The following is a 17,852-nucleotide window of genomic DNA, read 5'->3' as shown; positions in this document are numbered from 1 at the left end:
CTGTTTTCCATGTTCTTGTCTTTTTGTTGTTTCTTTTGCTTTTTTTTTTGGTAATTTTTTTTTTTTTTTTTTTTTAAGGCTTGCTAGCTAGTAAGTCTGTTTCTGTGAAAAGTGATATTTGTATTTTGTTAATATCACTTTTCACAGCAGCAGACTTGCTAGCTAACTGGGAGGCAGTGAAAAGTGATATTAAACATACAAATATCACTTTTCACAACAGACTTACTCAGCCCTGGCAAGCTGGGACTAGGCCCTGGATGGGGAGGTGGGTAAGGAGGCAGGTGAGGGTCAGGGGTGATGAATCCAGGGACCGGAGCCCTGCAGATGCGGACTGGGGCCAGAGGACACAGTGGGGGCCAGGGGCAATATGGGGGAGGAGGGTGAGCTTGAGGCCGTCAGTCACTGCCGCACAGCTAGGGGCCAGAGCTGGACCATGTGGCCCCATGGCTGGAGTCCGAAACCCTGTGGCTGGGGTGGGGTCAGAGCCCTCTGCCTCACGGCTGGAGCCCAGGGCCAGAGGAGGCAGCAGGTGGGGGGGAGGGTGAGCCTGGGGCTAGGGCCGGGGTCAGGGCTCAAAGCCCATGGCCAGGGAATGGAGCCTGCCACCTACCACCCCAGGTCTGAAGCCCAAGCCCCACCACCTGCCTGCTCCTTCAGCGTTTGTGGCTCCAGAGAGGGACAGGCATGGCCGGTGCAACCACTAGGCGAACTAGGCAGCTGCCTAGGGTGCCTGGTAGTTGAGGGCGCCTAAAAGCCCGCTCAGGCGAGGAGGTGGAGTGGAGGTGAGCTGGCGCGGGGAGGACTGCCCACAGTAACAGGGGGAGGGGAGGGGCGCACGGGGAACAGCTCCCCGCCCCAGCTCACCTCCACTCTGCCTCCTCCGCTGAGCACACAGCCCCCGCTCTAAGTCTCCTCCAATCGGCGCCACAAGCCTGGGAGGGGAGGAGAATTAGAGCGGCGCCGGCATGCTCAGCGGAGGAGGCGGAGCGGAGGTGAGCTGGGGCGGGCTCCCCGGACGGGGTTAGCTGTCGCAGGGGGGCTCCTCTGGTGGGGGGGGGCGCGGTTAGCTGGGGATGGGGGGGCGCGGTTAGCTGGGGATGGGGGGGCTCGCAAGGTGGAAGTTTCGCCTAGAGCGTGAAACTTCTTTGCACTGGCCTTGGGGACAGGTCCCAACTCCTGCTGGCAGCCCCTGGGGAGGGGCCACTGCTTCCCCCACCCTCACCCCCCACATTGCCACCCAGGAGGCTGTGGCCTCACGAAAAGCCCCTGGTGACTGCATTTGAGAAATGCTGCACTAGGCTGTGACTCAGGAGGTCTGAATTCAATTACTGACTCTGACACAAGCAACAGAGAGGGTCCTGTGGCACCTTTAAGACTAACAGAAGTATTGGGAGCATAAGCTTTCGTGGGTAAGAGCCTCACTTCTTCAGATACAAGTAATGGAAATCTCCAGAGGCAGGTATAAATCAGTATGGAGATAACGAGGTTAGTTCAATCAGGGAGGGTGAGGTGCTCTGCTAGCAGCTGAGGTGTGAACACCAAGGGAGGAGAAACTGCTTCTGTAGTTGGATAGCCATTCCCAGTCTTTGTTTAATCCTGATCTGATGGTGTCAAATTTGCAAATGAACTGGAGCTCAGCAGTTTCTCTTTGGAGTGGTTGCTGGTGAGAATATGCTCCCTCACTTTCACAGACCTTGGGAGGCAGGCCAGTCCTCGCCCACAGACAACCTGCCAACCTTAAGCATATTCTCACCAGCAACCACGCACCGCACCATAACAACTCTAACTCAGGAACCAACCCATGCAACAAACCTCGATGCCAACTCTGCCCACCTATCTACACCAGCAACACCATCACAGGACCTAACCAGATCAGCTACAACATCACCGGCTCATTCACCTGCACGTCCACCAATGTTATATATGCCATCTTGTGCCAGCAATGCCCCTCTGCTATGTACATTGGCCAAACTGGACAGTCACTACGCAAGAGGATAAATGGACACAAGTCAGATATCAGGAATGGCAATATACAAAAACCTGTAGGAGAACACTTCAACCTCCGGGGCCACACAATAGCAGATGTAAAGGTAGCCATCTTACAGCAAAAAAACTTCAGGACCAGACTCCAAAGAGAAACTGCTGAGCTTCAGTTCATTTGCAAATTTGACACCATCAGATCAGGATTAAACAAAGACTGGGAATGGCTTCTTGCCATTTGGCTCTAGTCTTTTCAAAATGAGAAGCTTACTACAGTATTTAAAAACCTTACAATAAACAAGGGTCTAAAATGAAACATGTTAAACAGTGCGTGTAAATGCGCACGACAGTTATAAAAAGGAAACAAACCAAACTGAATTGCCTGCAGGTAGCATGTTACACTGTCTCGATGAATACTCACCAGGAATCACCCAGACCGGAAATACTAACCTGCAGAGGGAACCTAACTCATCCAGGAAACCTAACCCATCAGCTATTTTTGGGGTAGGAAAGATACTTCCTCACAACCCCATCACCTGAGGAGGAGTCAGTGTTCCCAAATTTTGGGATGGTGGGTAGGAAAAATAGTCACACAGCTTGGCTTAATAAGTGGACTTGAATAAACTCTGAGCTCTAATAAAAGCTACTGGCACATGGAAACTCTTCATAGGGAAGATGACAGCATGGAAATCAGTTAGACTATCTCTATGCCCTAATGCACAAAGGATGCTATTTTGGTGAAAAGAACACAGAAGTGTGATGGAACAGTTTATGAGCAAATTGAAGTGCAACAATCTCAAGGGGCTAGATTTGTATTGCAGGTGTAGCAATACAGCACACAAAGACATCTACAGGGCTTGTAAATTCTTAAAAGCAGTTTCAATAGTCTCTCATATCAGGATAGTAATCATCTAAATGTTCCATGGCATATGGATAAATAGAAGCAACAGGTGCAGATAAGGAAAGGGAAGTAAGAGAACATTTTCTTTAAAGTGCAAAATAGTGAAGGGGATCTCAGTATTTTTGCTGGTGTGTATTTTATCTAGTAAAATTGCCAGAGGGCCTACGTCTTTCTTTGGTAGTGCATGTATGTACCCACCCTCCTCTTTAACTACTTTTCCACCAAGGTGACCTCAGGTGCTGAAAATTATTTCTCATCACTAGCCCTCCAGCAATCTTCCAAATGAGTGTTTTTGCTGACAAGTCACCAGCAGGCAGGCAGGCAGATCCTGCTCCAACCATCTCTGCTGGCATCTCCAGGGTGGAAGGAGAACCCATGACTTTTCTCCCACAGTGCAAGATGTCCTCTGTAATCCACGAGATCAAGCGCCATATTCACTGCTGGAGTAAATGAATGCCACTCAGAGAACTTGAGTGGAATTGCGCCTACTCATGTCATCTGTGAAATTGGCCTTAAGTATCAAATGTTCAAGGTCAGATTATTTTCCTAAAGGAAACCCTCTCTGCAATACAAGTTAAGTGTGACGACAGATCCATGGAGCCTGCTTTATGTAGGATACCACCAAGATATGCAGGGATTTGGGGACAGCTCATCCAGAATCTAGAGAGGCCAGCCAGCCTGTTTGGTTGCCTTGTCTGCCAGGGGAGGAAACAAGGAGAACTTCATGTTTTAGCAGCAAGTCAACTAACATGCTATTTTAAGGTAAATAGTTCATGTCTGCCCCTAAAAATTTCAACTTTTGACAAATATTTCAGAAGTCAGTGGACTAGTGTCAGTACCTTTATCTTGCAGACTGAACTAGAGCAGTTCAGCTATTTAGCTCACCAGCAGCTGCCTTTCCTACCCTGCTGACTTTGGTGTGTTACTTTTGAAATAAATCTGAAGTGATTTTGAAATGCCTGGACAACCTGGTCAGCTGTACCAAAGAGACATGTGATGGACACCCAAGCAATTCGAAAATCTAGATACAGAGCCCCTTATCTTAGGCCTTGGCTACACTTACCCGGTAGTTCGGCGGCGAGCGATCGAACTTCTGGGTTCGACTTATCGCGTCTAGTCTGGACGCGATAAGTCGAACCCGGAAGTGCTCGCCGTCGACTGCGGTACTCCAGCTCGGCGAGAGGAGTACCGCGGAGTCGACGGGGGAGCCTGCCTGCCGAGTGTGGACCAAGGTAAGTTCGAACTAAGGTACTTCGAACTTCAGCTACGTTATTCACGTAGCTGAAGTTCCGTACCTTAGTTCGAATTAGGGGGTTAGTGTAGATCTGGCCTTAGAAGGGCACTTTTCCCCCCGTTACAGGAAGAGTTAGTCCTGGGTCAGGTTAAAGTGTTACATTACTGAGATCCGAATCTATTCCCTACCTTGCTCCTCATGAAACATCATAGCTATTTATTTTAAAAACACTAAAGTGTCAGTACAAAGTGTCACTTTTCCCTCCAGAGGAGGAGAAAAATGAAACCAAAATGGAGAAAGCAAGGCTAGCTAAGTAGCCAGTCCAAAAGTCGCATTGCCTGGTTCTCACTAGGGGCCTGATCTTCAGAACAGTGGAGCACCCACACCTCCAACTGCAGTCAGCAAGAATTGTGGGTGCTCAGCACTTCTGACAAATACTTTAATAGTCCCTTTCTATGGTTTCAAAAGCAAAAGCTTGTTTAAAAAACAAAAACAAAAAACCCTTACTTTTTTCTTTAAAGTCACACTTGTGTGAATCTTTGCTCAAATCTCTCAAAAGATTTAAATAGCAAAGCACCGGACTGCTGCAGTCACCTCTCCCCTTACCTCTAACTAAGGCAAGAGGTGTTCTCAGTGCTGATTAGTTGCAGGATTGGGCATTAATATGGCATTAAAGAAGTCAGCTGTCTGCCTTCCTGCCCTTAACCTGACAGTGGATGTTGACAGGATGCTCATTGCAGATAAAAATGCCCGTGGCACCATGCACTGGCAGAGAAGGCCTCTCCCTGCATCACTGCCTATAGAAGAAAGACCAGGCAAACCCAATCCTAGCTAGTTCCACTCTGCAATCATTAGTAACTAACATTTACTGGACAAAAGTGCTGTGGTATCAAAGTCCTTCTGCAACAACTGTCCTGACTTTAAAACCAGAAAGGAGAGACAGGAATGGGTCAGAAAAGTGAAGGACAAGAATATGTAAGGGACTGTGGTGGCCAACATGGGGTTGATTAAACTTTGGTATGCTCTACAGTTTTTGCATCCAAGATAATTTAAACCACAAACATTTGCTTTTTGGTAGTCTGTTGGTCTGTCACATTAAGGTTTAAACTTAATGACTGTCACTAGAAAAAACAAGCCTTTTTGTTACTCACTGCCACTTGTGCGGAATCCATGAACCTCAGTCCAAAGTAGTCATTTTCAACGAGGTCCAGGTGATACATGATCTGTTCAAACAGATGTTGGCCTTTGGCTTTTTTCTGAAATTGCAAAATGAATTAGCATGTAACAGGTAGATTTGTTATTGCAGTTGCCTTTTCAAGGCTATGAATACACAAACTGAGTATGCCAAAAAAATGTTTCTAAACACAAAGTTGGCAACAGCCTCATCTATAAAGTATGAACAGAAAACATTTGAAAATCAAACGTTAAAAATTTGGCATATTGTGTCAACTGATCAGCTTCAAACAAGTCAAATTTACATATACATAAAAATGCTACACACTTTTTCTATTCAATTCCTTTAACAAACACTATTCTCCAGGAAGCACTTTATCAAAACTTTTATGTCTACTGCTTGATCTTGACAGGTATTTCTCACTTAGTCTCCTGTAAGAGAAAATATTTAGATACAACATCAAGATAATAAAAATCCATTAAGAAAATCCATGGGTAAGAGTTAAGATTGTTAAGTTGTGATGAAAGATATATTATCATCAAGTAGAAAGAAATGTATTTATGTTTATTAGTCAGGCAGTGTACATTTTTAAGGTCCTTAACTATTTATTTCCTTGCTTGTAAGTGGTTGGGTTTTGTAAACAACTGATGTGATTGTCAATACACTGTTGTCACTCAGCAACTTTAACAGGTGTATACACTTATGAGTTGAGTAAAACCCAAAAACTTTTGTACCATACTATATGCCAACTCACTAGTAGCTCGCTACCAGGTTGAGAGAGTCTGTATCACAGAATTCTTGGCTATGTTTGTTGGGAAAAGTATTCAAATGAGTTGAACACAGATATAAAAGCCATTGAGTCCAGTCTAATGATTTCTGCTACAAAATTTGCTTTGTTTATAAAGTAATAGAGAACTAACTATAATTTTTATTCTCAGAAGTTCCTCCATCTCTGCTTCAACCACTAAATCCCATACTAAAAAGAGCAAGCAAACTTACCACCACCCTATATAGTACTCTGATCTTTAAATACTTTGCATTTAAATAAAATGTAACCTGGGTTAAACCTCTTTTTCAATATGATTTAAACTTACATTTTATACTGAAAGCTCTAAATCAAATGACAAAAGCCTAGACCAGTGGTCCCCAAACTTTTCAGGGTCATGCCCCCTCTCACCCCTGTCCATGCCCTTCCCTGGGGCCAGAAGTGGGGCTGCGGCTCCCAGAGGTGGGGGTCCATGGACAGGGGTAAGGGGCCAGAGGCTGGGGCCACAGCTGGGGGCGGGCCCAGGAGCCAGGGTGGCAGTAGAGCTAGGGGTGAAGCGGGGCTGGGTGGCGCTCCCTCCCCGCCGCCCCCCCAAATGTTGCTCAGGCCCCCCTAGGGGGGCATGCCTCTCAGCTGGGGACCTCTGGCCTAGATACTGATTTCAGGCTGTCATGCCCTTCTGTCACTCTCTTGTTACTAAGTATCAGGAGGACTTGGAACAACAAGTGATCTCACATATATGCACAGCAATAATCAAGTGTAAGAGGAGGCACTGGGGACAGTGCATCAGCCCCTTCGGTTAGTTTCAGTTAATAGATTCATTATTACCAAAAAATGTATTAAACATTGACCAAAAAACTCTCCGAACAACTTTGTTACAACTCGTGAACCAACAGGAGCTCATCTGTTTATTTAAAATAATAATTTCTTCCACTTTTAAAGACATTTGAGCCAAGGTCCTCTTTCTTCCAAAACACATTGAGCTATTAATATTTTATCTTAACAAGTGGATGTTTTCTGCAGCATAAACAATAGACAGGCTGATCAAAGTGAAATAAATTCAGGTTCTGGGAAAGGTGAAGTTACAAAAGGCATCAGCTCACAGTAGGGGCCTGGTGCTGGTCTAAAGCCAAGGGAAAGCCTCCACAACAACTACATTTTAGATTTTACTTTTATTAAAATATATCTATATATAAACAGCTATTCAAGCTACGTTTCAAGCTTTATAATGCGAATAGCTGAACGAACAGGTAATGAGAGTCCTTTACCTCCATCCAGGATGTCAGTTTGACTCTGGCTCAGGTTGTAAAAGCTTTTATTGTCCAAAAGCCACTCAGTGACACCTGAAATTCATGGATGTTTATTTCCCAGTGGAAGGATGTCCACATCACAAGTGGCACCTATCTTGGCAGTCTAAGCAGAGGGACAAAGGCCCAAATGACTCAGAGACTGAACTCCGCGGGAGGCAGTCCCTCAAGAATGGGATTTAAGGCATTGGTGGGAAAGCCTGCATTACTGCCTGTACTGTGCTTCTGACTTAGCTACAGGCCCTGTCAATCCAGCATCCCTCACGCACAGTTTTATGTACACAACTTATACCAAACAATAAATGTAAAATACCCATTTGGTGTAAGTTAAACAAATTTTAAAGTTTTAGTTGAAAACTCCACGGCTGGGAGCCACACATACATTCCCAAAGGTTTGTTAAACCAGTCTCAGACTGTCTATGTTTAAGTAATGGAAGCCAATGGATGAACAATACTCTACAATAAGTTACTTTTTATGGGGTCACATAAACTTACTTGTGTTCATTAAAACTGCCATTCCCAGCACGCTCCAAAGAAATAGCAAAGATACAGTTCTATTGCATTTCCATTCAAGAGACTATAAAGTAACAACTCAGTTGAGAAACACTCAATTTTATTTAAGTGGCATTTTGATCTCACTCTTATCTTGTGTGTTTTGGCAGACCTGGGGTTACCTCAAAGGACAAGCAGTTAAGCACTTCCAAGTTGCTTAATGATTTCCAATAAAGTATTAACTACCTCACCCACAAATAGACCTAAATTTGTGACTGGTTCTCCCTTCAGGGGTCAAATTAACCTCCTCATGTATTAATTGCTTGAAATCCCAACGCTTGATTAATGTAGATTATTACCTCCTGCCTAGTTTAATAGAGAGAGGGAAAAAAAAACCTCTAACAGCAGGAAAGCCAGCAAGTGGGCTGGGTTGTTTAAATAAGTCTTTAAATAGTGCAGGGCAGCTAAAGGCTTGTCTACATTTGAAATTTACCAAAATAGCTATGTCAGAATAATGCCTTGTGTGGACACGCTTGTTCCAGAATAAGAGTGCCCTTTACTCGTTTAGGTTAATCCACACAGGGGCTTATGCTAACATAATTATTCCAGAATAATTATTTTGGAACAGCTATTTTGGGTAAGTTTCCAAGCATAGACAAGCCCTGGGCCTAAATCAACTGTCAGCTTCCTGCTGAAGAGTGAGACACCACTCTTTAGGAGGAAACAATCAGGGAATACCACGTACTAGATCCCCAAACGCTTCTACTGAGGGATATTTATGACTTTCTATATCAGAAACATGAAGTGTCCTCATAGTGGGAAATAATCCTCCCCCCCCATCCCCCCCAAAAAATTAACAATGGGGAGGAGCCCTTTTAGTATGGCTCTCACCTCTCCTCCATGGAGGATGCAGTACTGCACACTCCCATGCATCACCCCTTACTAGTCCAGTCCCATGGTTTGCTTCATCAAAGGTCAACAATTGTACTAACGTGCAGTTGTTTGCTGATACAGAGACTGGAGTTAAACAACCAATCGTCAATGGTAAGGAAACCAAGGTTCATATCTAGGTCACCAGTGGTGAAGGGTACCCTTATGGACCATCAGCCATGTTCACGTGTGTGTCAGATTTGTACTTGCAGTATAAGCCAGCACCTGCTCAGTTTCAGAAAACGGGAGTGCTTCACAACCTGCATCCTTCCAAAAAAAAGTTCCCAGTAATTGGGTCAGATCATCAGTTGGTGTAAGACAGCTTTAATGGAGCTATACTAACTTACATCACTTGAGGATATGACCCTTACACTGTACGGATAAGTGCATTTTCAGAGGCTGGGCAGCTCACACTTTTACTATTCTACACTGCCGCCCCCCATCTCCCCCCAGTGAATAACCCAAAATAAAGATTTATTTTTTTTTAAACCCACAACCATTTTACTACCCAAGGAAGTTATCTAGAGGTAATTTCTTTCCTGCACTCCCACCCCTTTTGGAGAGAAAGGATTCTCTATGCCTGAAAAACACAAGATCTCCACCGCATCTCCATTAAGTCTACTAAACTCACTCTTCCCCAAACCAGCTCCCTGTTGCAGTCACAATACTTCTAGGAAAAATGAACTGTAGAAGATTCCTGTCAGAGTATCAGAGATCAGTTAAGAAAAAAACCGTCCCTTCTGCATTTACCAAACACTCCGCCCTAACCTGCCTATCTCATCCACCTGCTATATCTTGTCCTTTAGATTGTAAACTCTTTGGGGCAGGGATTATCATATATTTCTACCACACTTGTCCTCTAGGCAAGAGGTTCTCAACCTCTTTCTGAGCCCCCCCCCCCCCCCCCCGACATGCTATAAAAACTCCACAGCCCAGCTGTGCCACAACAACTCTTTTTCTGCATATCCAGTAGATTAAAAGCCAGGGCTGGCATTAAGGAGTAGCAAGCAAGACAATTGCCTGGGGACCCACACCACAGGGGGCCCACAAAGCTAAGTTGTTCACGCTTCGGCTTCAGCCGATGGAAGAATTCTATTTTTTATCCCATTTGTGGATCTTTCAGGAGTTTGTTTTGATAGAAGCATACAAGAGTCACATCATGTTTGCAGTAATGAAAACCTTTATTCAATTCAACTGGAAAGTTGTGTCGCTGACAATGTTCGCTGTTATCCTTTTATGTCATATGATTTAGGACTGCCTATTCAGTTTCAGTGCTCCACCAGTAAAGACGTACTTTGAGGCTTTGAGAATTAGGGACCACATCCTTGAACTAAGAGAGCCAAATTTTCAGGACTGCCACTTGTGGTCATGAAATGTGTTTTTGCAAATGCATATTCATTTGCTCAAAATACCCTTTTTGTAGGCTGAGAGCATGTGATGAAAATTTAAAATCTGACATTATTTATGGAACCATTCAAATAGGAAAGGAAGGAGACCGATGAAAATGTTACTCACCTTGCAGTAACTGAGGTTCTTAAGAGATGCGTATCCCTGTGGGTGCTCCACCCCAGGTGACGGTGCATCCCAGCACCATTGATCGGAGATCTTCGATAGCAGTGCCTGGTCGGGACGCACGCGCTCAGCTGCTGTCTCGCGGTGTCATTAGGGTCTGCCTGAGCGCACGCGTCCTGCACCCCCCTCAGTTCCTTCTCTACCGTAGAGTTGTCTGATTAGTACTCCAAAATAGAGGGGAGACGGGTGGGTAGTGGAGCACCCACAGGGACACACATCTCTAAGAACCTCAGTTACTGCAAGGTGAGTAACTTTCTCTTCTTCAAGTGCTGTCCCTGTGGGTGCTCTACTCCAGGTGAATGTGAAGCAGTACCCACTATGCTTGGTGGGATTTTGGAGTTGCATGAGGGACAATGGTAGACTGTACCATATGGACTACTATGGTGTCTGCCATGGTATCCCGTGTGATAGCATAACGTTTGGCAACTGTGTGGTAGATGTCCAAGTGGCCGCCTTGCATATGTCTGTAATAGGCACGTTGTGGAGGAAGGCAGTGGATGTCGACATTGCTCTAGTAGAATGAGTCCTAACATTCTCTGGTGGTTGAACATTCTGGGTCTGATAGCAGGATCTGATGCTGTCTGAGATCCACTTGGAGAGTCTTTGCTTAGAGATAGCCTCACCCTTTGATCTCTCGGTAGTAGAAACAAATAGCCTAGGGGATTTACGAAATGGTTTAATTCTGTCAATTTACGTGCCAGATATGCTAAACATTCGTATGCCCCTCATGCTTTGGCTACCATTCCAGAGGACATGCCTCCACGCTGATGATGGGTTCTGCTCGATAACGATCCAAAGCAGCGTGTACCTACACATGTCCATTTTCATCATCATCTGAGCCAGCAGAAGGTTGATTTTCTTTTTTGGTGGTTCAGGTTCCGTAGTTTCTGCATTGGAGTGTTGCTCTTTTAAGACTTCTGAAAGCATGCTCCACACCTCGTCCCTCTCAGATTTTGGAAAGCACTTCAGATTCTTAACCCTTAGGTTCAGTGCTGTAGCTATCTTTAGAAATCTCACATTGGTACCTTCTTTGCGTTTTGTGAAATCTGCAGTGAAAGTGTTCTTAAAACGAAGAACATGTGTTAAGTCATCATCCAAGACTGCAATTACATGAAATATATGGCAGAATGCAGGTAAAACAGAGCAGGAGACATACAATTGTCCCCCAAGGAGTTGAGTCACAAATATAATTAACGCATTTTTTTTTTAAGAAGTGTCATCAGCATGGAAGCATGTCCTCTGGAATGGTGGCCAAAGCATGAAGGGGCATAAGAATGTTTAGCATATCTGTCACGTAAATACCTTGCAATCCCAGCTACAAAAGTGCCATGCAAACGCCTGTTCTCACTTTCAGGTGATGTAAATAAGAAGCGGGCAGCATTATCTCCCATAAATGTAAGTAAATTTGTTTCTCTTAGCGATTGGCTGAACAAGAAGTAGGACTGAGTGGACTTCTAGGTTCTAAAGTTTTATGTTGTTTTGTTTTTGAGTGCAGTTACGTAACCAAAAAAAAAAAAATCCACATTTGTAAGTTGCACTTTCAGGATAGAGAGATTGCATTATGGTACTTGTATGAGGTGAACTGAAAAATACTATTTCTTTTGTTCATCATTTTTACAGTGCAAATATTTGTAATCAAAATAATATAAAGTGAGCACTGTACACTTTCTATTGTGTTGTAACTGAAATCAATATATTTGAAAATGTAGAAAAACTTCCAAAAATATTTAATACATTTCAACTGGTATTTTATTGTTTAACAGTGCAATTAAAACCATGATTGTGATTACTTTTTTGAGTTAACCACGCGAGTTAACTGCAATTAATCGACAGCCCTAATTTTAACATATTCTTGAACAGTTAATTACGAGAGAAAATCCATTTGCTTTAAGACAGGACATGCGGAGCAACCATTCTGAGCATTCACTTTAGCCTCAGAACAACTCCCACCGAAGTCAACAGCTCTCGTGATCTAGCCATATGTTAAGAGGGCCGCAGCTTCTCAACACTGGGTTGGTCAAACTCAAACAAGCCATCACTGACATAGCTATAAACTAAAGAGAGGTGAATGGCAGCAGTCACCATTGTCAGTCTTGCTGGCAAACAAGCACTCACAAATTATCTTCAGCTCTTTAGGCTGCCCTGTATTTTTAAACAGACACATTACACACAATCAAATATATTATTTAAGGTTCTTTATGCAAGCTTATCAGAGAAGTCAGCATTCAGATTCTTAAGGATGTGAACTTTCAATAGTCTGGTACATGCCAACAGTGATCTGTCTCCATATATATCAAGTAGAAAGCTGCTGAATGAAAAGGTTGCAGAATTTCAGAAACCATCTTCATTTCCCTGCACATCACTCCCATTAACTGAGTTACACCAAGGGGTTTAACTTCTCCCTCAATGTGCATGCACAGGACTGAAAAGGGAATATGAATCATCCCAAATGCTGCTAAGCATCTCTCCTTCTAAGCTAGACATACCCTCAATATGCCACCACACAGTAGCACAGTGAAAAACATTCAAGATTTACAGCACTATGATACCTCTATGAACATGTTAACTGACAGCACTGACTAACCACTATATTATCCTTTCAGCACCTATTTATAATCAGAGGCTAATAGATCTGGGTTGGTTGCTATGACAATCAGGCATATCTTTATCCAGCTCATAGAAAATAAAGAACTCAATCTGACTGATGCAAGTCAATAGTGTTTAAAAAGCAGCTGTCTCTCTCTCATACCGGTAAGTCCACACTGACATCAGTTCCATCCAGCAACGATACTCGACAAGTGATGATGGATTTTGCATCTCCAGCTGCAGGGATGTGGGTTGCAGCTCTTTGGGCCTCTCTTAGCCGCTCCTTCTCCACATGCTTGCGCATAGACCGACGCCCCAGAGTCCGGCGAAAGAAACGTAACATCTTTGCTATGGAGCCCCAAGACACAGAAAGGACAGATGTTAACGTTTCAAGAAAGTGAAAGAATCTAAGACAGCACTTAATGAAGCCTGCGATTTTCCAGGGGGCCTAAGGGAATTAGGGACTCAAATTCAATTGAATTGTTTAGGGATCTGAGTGCTTAACTCCTTTCAGCTCCTTAGAAAATCCCAACTATAAGCCGTAGTGAAACACTGAATGGGAGTCAAGGATTGGTTCACAGCACCACATTAAGACAATTCAGGTGCTTAAAGTAAAGTATTTTAGGAAAATCCAATGACTCCTTATTCAGATCTCAGACTGTTAACAGTGAGCTTATACCCATGCCAGTCAAACTTCTCCATGTCCCTAAATTAGTTAGTTACTCTTTCTCCCAGGCTACTTTCCTGATTGATACGCTCCCCTTTGCATATGGAACAAGTTACAAACAATTCTTCATAATACTCTTGGGATTTTGCACAAAATCCAATTTATAAACAAATCAGACGATTTTTACACATTTATTCCCTTTCAGTCACAGAAACGCTGATTTAGGTGGATGAGTGTCTGTGCCTTTTGAGCTGGCAAACCTACCCAGGCTGCAAGTTCCTGTCTAAACTACAAATACAATCCCATCAGGGACTTTGGTCACAACAGTCCCCTAAGTTAGTTCCAAGCTTGGGTCACCATCCTGCAGGTGGAAGCCTGTACCTTAGCACAGGCCCGCTGACTTCAATTATGCTCTATGCAGGGATTCAATTGTTTAGAACCAGGGAACCTAAAAGCTGATCCAGTTTGTAGTATGATCTGGACCTTAAACACACAAAAGGCGTAAGCTGGTTATTAAACACAGGTAATAGCCAGCCTACATTACAAAGTGAAAACATGTTTATAACCAGTTCATGTGATGCCTCCTCTGCAGCCAGGTTCCATAGAGTCACAGAATATCAGGGTTGGAAGGGACCTCAGGAGGTCATCTAGTCCAACCCCCTGCTCAAAGCAGGACCAATCCCCAGACAGATTTTTACCCCAGTTCCCTAAATGGCCCCAAGGATTGAACTCACAACCCTGGGTTTAGCAGGCCAATGCTCAAACCACATAGCATTTGTAATGCACATGAGGCCCAGAACTCTGCTATTGGGAGGGTTGGTCACCCTGAGTGAGTGATTTAAACTGTGCTATGACAAGCACCTGGGAATTTGCACCTTGCATGAATCACACTCGAGACAAAACAAGCTGGTTCCCTGTAAGTTTCAACCTTAATCACAACCCAAAAGGAAAAAACACCAAATGTATCTTTCGTCTTCTGTCTGGACTTGCCTGCCACATGCTATCAGGTTGCAAATCAGAAATTCCTATAAGGTTAACTAAGACCAACAGAAAGACGTAAAAAAAAAAAAATTACAAATATGACTTAAGCCCACAATAATATCCACTCCCATTCATAACATAATCCAATAACCTCTGCTGCCATTCATAACGTCTGTTTTACTGAAACCAGTAGACTAGAAGGAGGAGGCCTATGTGTCATATTTAATTAAAATGAAAAATATAAGGTTTAAAGGGACAGAGTCAGAAAACCTAACTAAGAAGCCATACAGAAAATGGCAAACTGAACATCAATTCATTTCTGTCTCCTGCCCCAGCCCTGTCTCCGATTTGTCTTCACCCCCCACCCCCAAAAAACAGTAGCAGAATTTACAAAGATACCCACTGCAGTTCAGTATTTAAACAGGACTGTGGGAAGCCACATGCTTCTGCTATCACTGTTCACAGACACATCCGACAGGTTGCTTGCAAGGAGTTGCTGAGCAGTTCAGGCTTCCCCTGGCCCTCCCCCACAATGCTCATGCTTGGCAAATCCACCCAAACAAGAGCAACTGAAGAGGAAGATACACACAAAAAACAAAACAGTGTACAAAACTATTTTGCCTCACAAGTTGGACTGTTCCAGTGATCGCTAGCTTTAACCGATTCCTGTGTACAGCAGCTGCCTACAAAAGAGAGCTCTGTTGCTTAGAAAACAAATACATATCGCTTCTTACCCTATCTGATGCCCATAAAAATACCATTGAAACACCTTTAAATAACACTTGAACCACTTAAAACGAGAGAATGAATAATCACTAAGGAACACATGCAATCAAACTACAAAAAGCATATGTGGCCTACCTGGATTTTCAGAGGAGAAAGCTGATGCACTTATGCCCCTTATACAGCAGACAGTCACAGACTTCTTTCTAGGTCCACCCAAGAGTTTCAATACACACACAAAAACCCAGGGCAGCGGGTTCTGAGCCTGGGTCAACTGACCCTGGCTTATGCTGCGGGGCGAGAAATAGCAAGGTAGGCATTCGGGCTTGAGCTGGGTCCAGGGCACCAGCCTGAACCCAAACATCTGCCCTGCTGTTTCTAGCCCCCCGCATGAGCCAGGAGCTCTGAGACTGTGTCACAGGGAGGTTTTTTGGGGCTGTGTAGACACCTAGTGTCACACCTCGGTGGAGATGGGATTGCTCGCTCCCTCCCTCGGCTATGCAATGAAAGAGAGTCCCAGAGGGGGGCGAGGGAAGAGGTCATGACTGCACTGGAGCTCAGCGGTTCTCCCCTGTATACCGAGACTCTCCCAGCGCCTCCAGTGCGGTCACGCGGGTAGGGCCGGGCTGAGCGGCCCTGACCCAACCAGCCGAGACGGGGGCAGCCCCGCTCCCCTTGTTGCCAGGACGGGCCGAGCCGAGCCGAGCCGGGCGGGGAACATCTGTCTCGCTCCCTCCCGGCCCGTTTGGGGGGGTCCTTCCCGCAGCAGCCAGAGGCAAATCCACGGCCAGGGCACAACGCGGGGGGGGGGGGGGTGCCCACGAGGCTGGAGTCCCGGTACAACGGGGTGGGGGGGGCTGCGAGTGGGGGGGGGACTCGCCCTCACACTACACCACGCGGGGGTTGCCCTGACAGCCGCCCCGCCTGCCGGGGCCCGTGGGGACCCCCGGGGAGAACCGGGGCAGGGGCCTCCCGGCAGCGCCCCTCCTCTCTCACCTGCTGCCCCGCTCGGGAGCGGAGGCGGCCCCGGCTGCTGCAGTGCGAGCCAGCCCCGGCGGCGGCGGCTCAGGCTCGGAGGGCGGAGACTGGGGCGGTTTCGGGGGCGGGCACAGAACCGGCCGGCGGGCCAAAAATGGCCGCTCGGCACCGGGAGAACCCTCCCCCGCCTCCCCTTAAAGGTACTATGCCGCCCGCCCGAGGGCGTCAGCTCCCCTTAAAGGGGCAGTGCCACCCCCCCGGAGAACAGCTCCCCTTAAAGGGGCAGTGCCACGCGCCACAGGACCCACAGAGAGCCGCCTCCCCTTAAAGGGGCAGTGCCACCCCCCCGGAGAACAGCTCCCCTTAAAGGGGCAGTGCCACGCACCACAGGGCCCCTTAAAGGTCAGTGCTGTATAGGTAACAGGTCCTGTTACCTATACCCGCGCTCCTATCAACAGCACTGACCTTTAAGGGGCCCTGTGGTAGCTGCTCCTCTTAAAAGGGCCGCTCCAAGCAGGAGAGTGCCACCAGCCCGAGTCACCACTGAGAAGCAGGAGCAGTTCCAGTGGGGCTGGGGAGGGAGGCTGGAGGAGCAGGGGAAACTCCCTTTTAAGTGAAGGACCCCTCCCCCTGGGCCACGCCCCACGCTTGCAACCAAAGGCTGTGGGGGGGAGGTGCTATCCCTACTAGGTGCTACCCCTACTTTAGGCTCTTGTTAACTCTGAAGCCTAATTAAGACATTTTTACAGTTGACATGTCATGGAACCTCCCCAGTGCACCTCCCTCCCACCCCACCCCCGCGCCCTCCCCAGTGCACCTCCCCCCCCCCCCCGCCCTGGTGGCAATGATAGTGAAACTCACCACTGTTCCTACCCCTCTGACTACCAAAGGCACTGGAGCAGCCTGAACAAAGTTCTCCAGGCTCCGTTAAACAGTGATTACAGGAGTGACAGTATGCAGCACTGCCAACCCCAGCCATTCAAAAACTATGAGTCAGGCTCCACTAACCATGAGATTTAAAAAAAAAGAAAGAAAAAAAATGTTTTAACTTACCTTCTGCTTCTTGAGTCTTTAAGATTCACCCCCGTCACATGTTCAAGTCTTTTTACCCCCTCTACCCTAAGGTTTAGACACTTAGTTTAAAGAAAATAAAATTAAATATTTACGTTGCGTCTGACGAAGTGGGCATTTACATTGCGTCTGACGAAGTGGGCATTCACCCACGAAAGCTTATGCTCCAATACATCTGTTAGGCCTTGGCTACACTTGCGGATTCACAGAGCTGCCTCGGCAAGTGTAGTTTCCTAGGGGAATAGCGTGCAGCGCTGCGAGTGAGCGTGCAGCGCTGCAGGCGCTGATTACACTGGTGCTTTACAGCGCTGCGCTCAGAGGGGGTGTGTTTTTTCACAACCCTGAGCGCAGCAAGTGCAGTGCTGTGAATTGCCAGTGTAGCCAAGGCCTTAGTCTTAAAGGTGCCACAGGACTTTTTGTTGCTTTTTACAGATCCAGACTAACACGGCTACCCCTCTGAACTTGTCACATATTTATGTCTCACAGAAGA

The 17,852-nt window shown here is 45.9% G+C and overlaps 1 protein-coding gene across 17 annotated transcripts in view; it reads right to left on the bottom strand.

Annotated features, from left to right (window-relative positions):
• EPB41L5 (erythrocyte membrane protein band 4.1 like 5) overlaps nucleotides 1-16,862 on the bottom strand; it is a 97,771-nt gene extending 80,909 nt beyond the window's left edge. For 7 of the 17 annotated variants that reach the window (XR_010591253.1, XR_010591254.1, XM_042843054.2 and 4 more), the window contains exons 1-3: nucleotides 15,452-15,476; nucleotides 13,106-13,290; nucleotides 5,267-5,371 (exon numbers count right to left, since the gene is read on the bottom strand). Coding sequence is in view for 11 of the 17 variants with exons in the window: in XM_042843054.2 (XP_042698988.2) it covers nucleotides 5,267-5,371; nucleotides 13,106-13,285 (285 nt within the window). In the remaining 6 variants the exon portion in view is untranslated. Of the gene's footprint in view, nucleotides 1-5,266; nucleotides 5,372-13,105; nucleotides 13,291-15,451; nucleotides 15,477-16,309; nucleotides 16,518-16,756 lie in introns of those variants that run through there. The other 10 variants (XR_010591255.1, XM_065560493.1, XM_065560491.1 and 7 more) reach the window with 6 other exon arrangements.
• Between the last annotated feature and the right edge of the window lie 990 nt (nucleotides 16,863-17,852).

This window comes from Chrysemys picta, chromosome 11 (assembly GCF_011386835.1).
Source record: "Chrysemys picta bellii isolate R12L10 chromosome 11, ASM1138683v2, whole genome shotgun sequence".
Classification (NCBI taxonomy): domain Eukaryota; kingdom Metazoa; phylum Chordata; order Testudines; family Emydidae; genus Chrysemys; species Chrysemys picta.
This window is presented reverse-complemented; position numbering and strand designations above follow the sequence as displayed.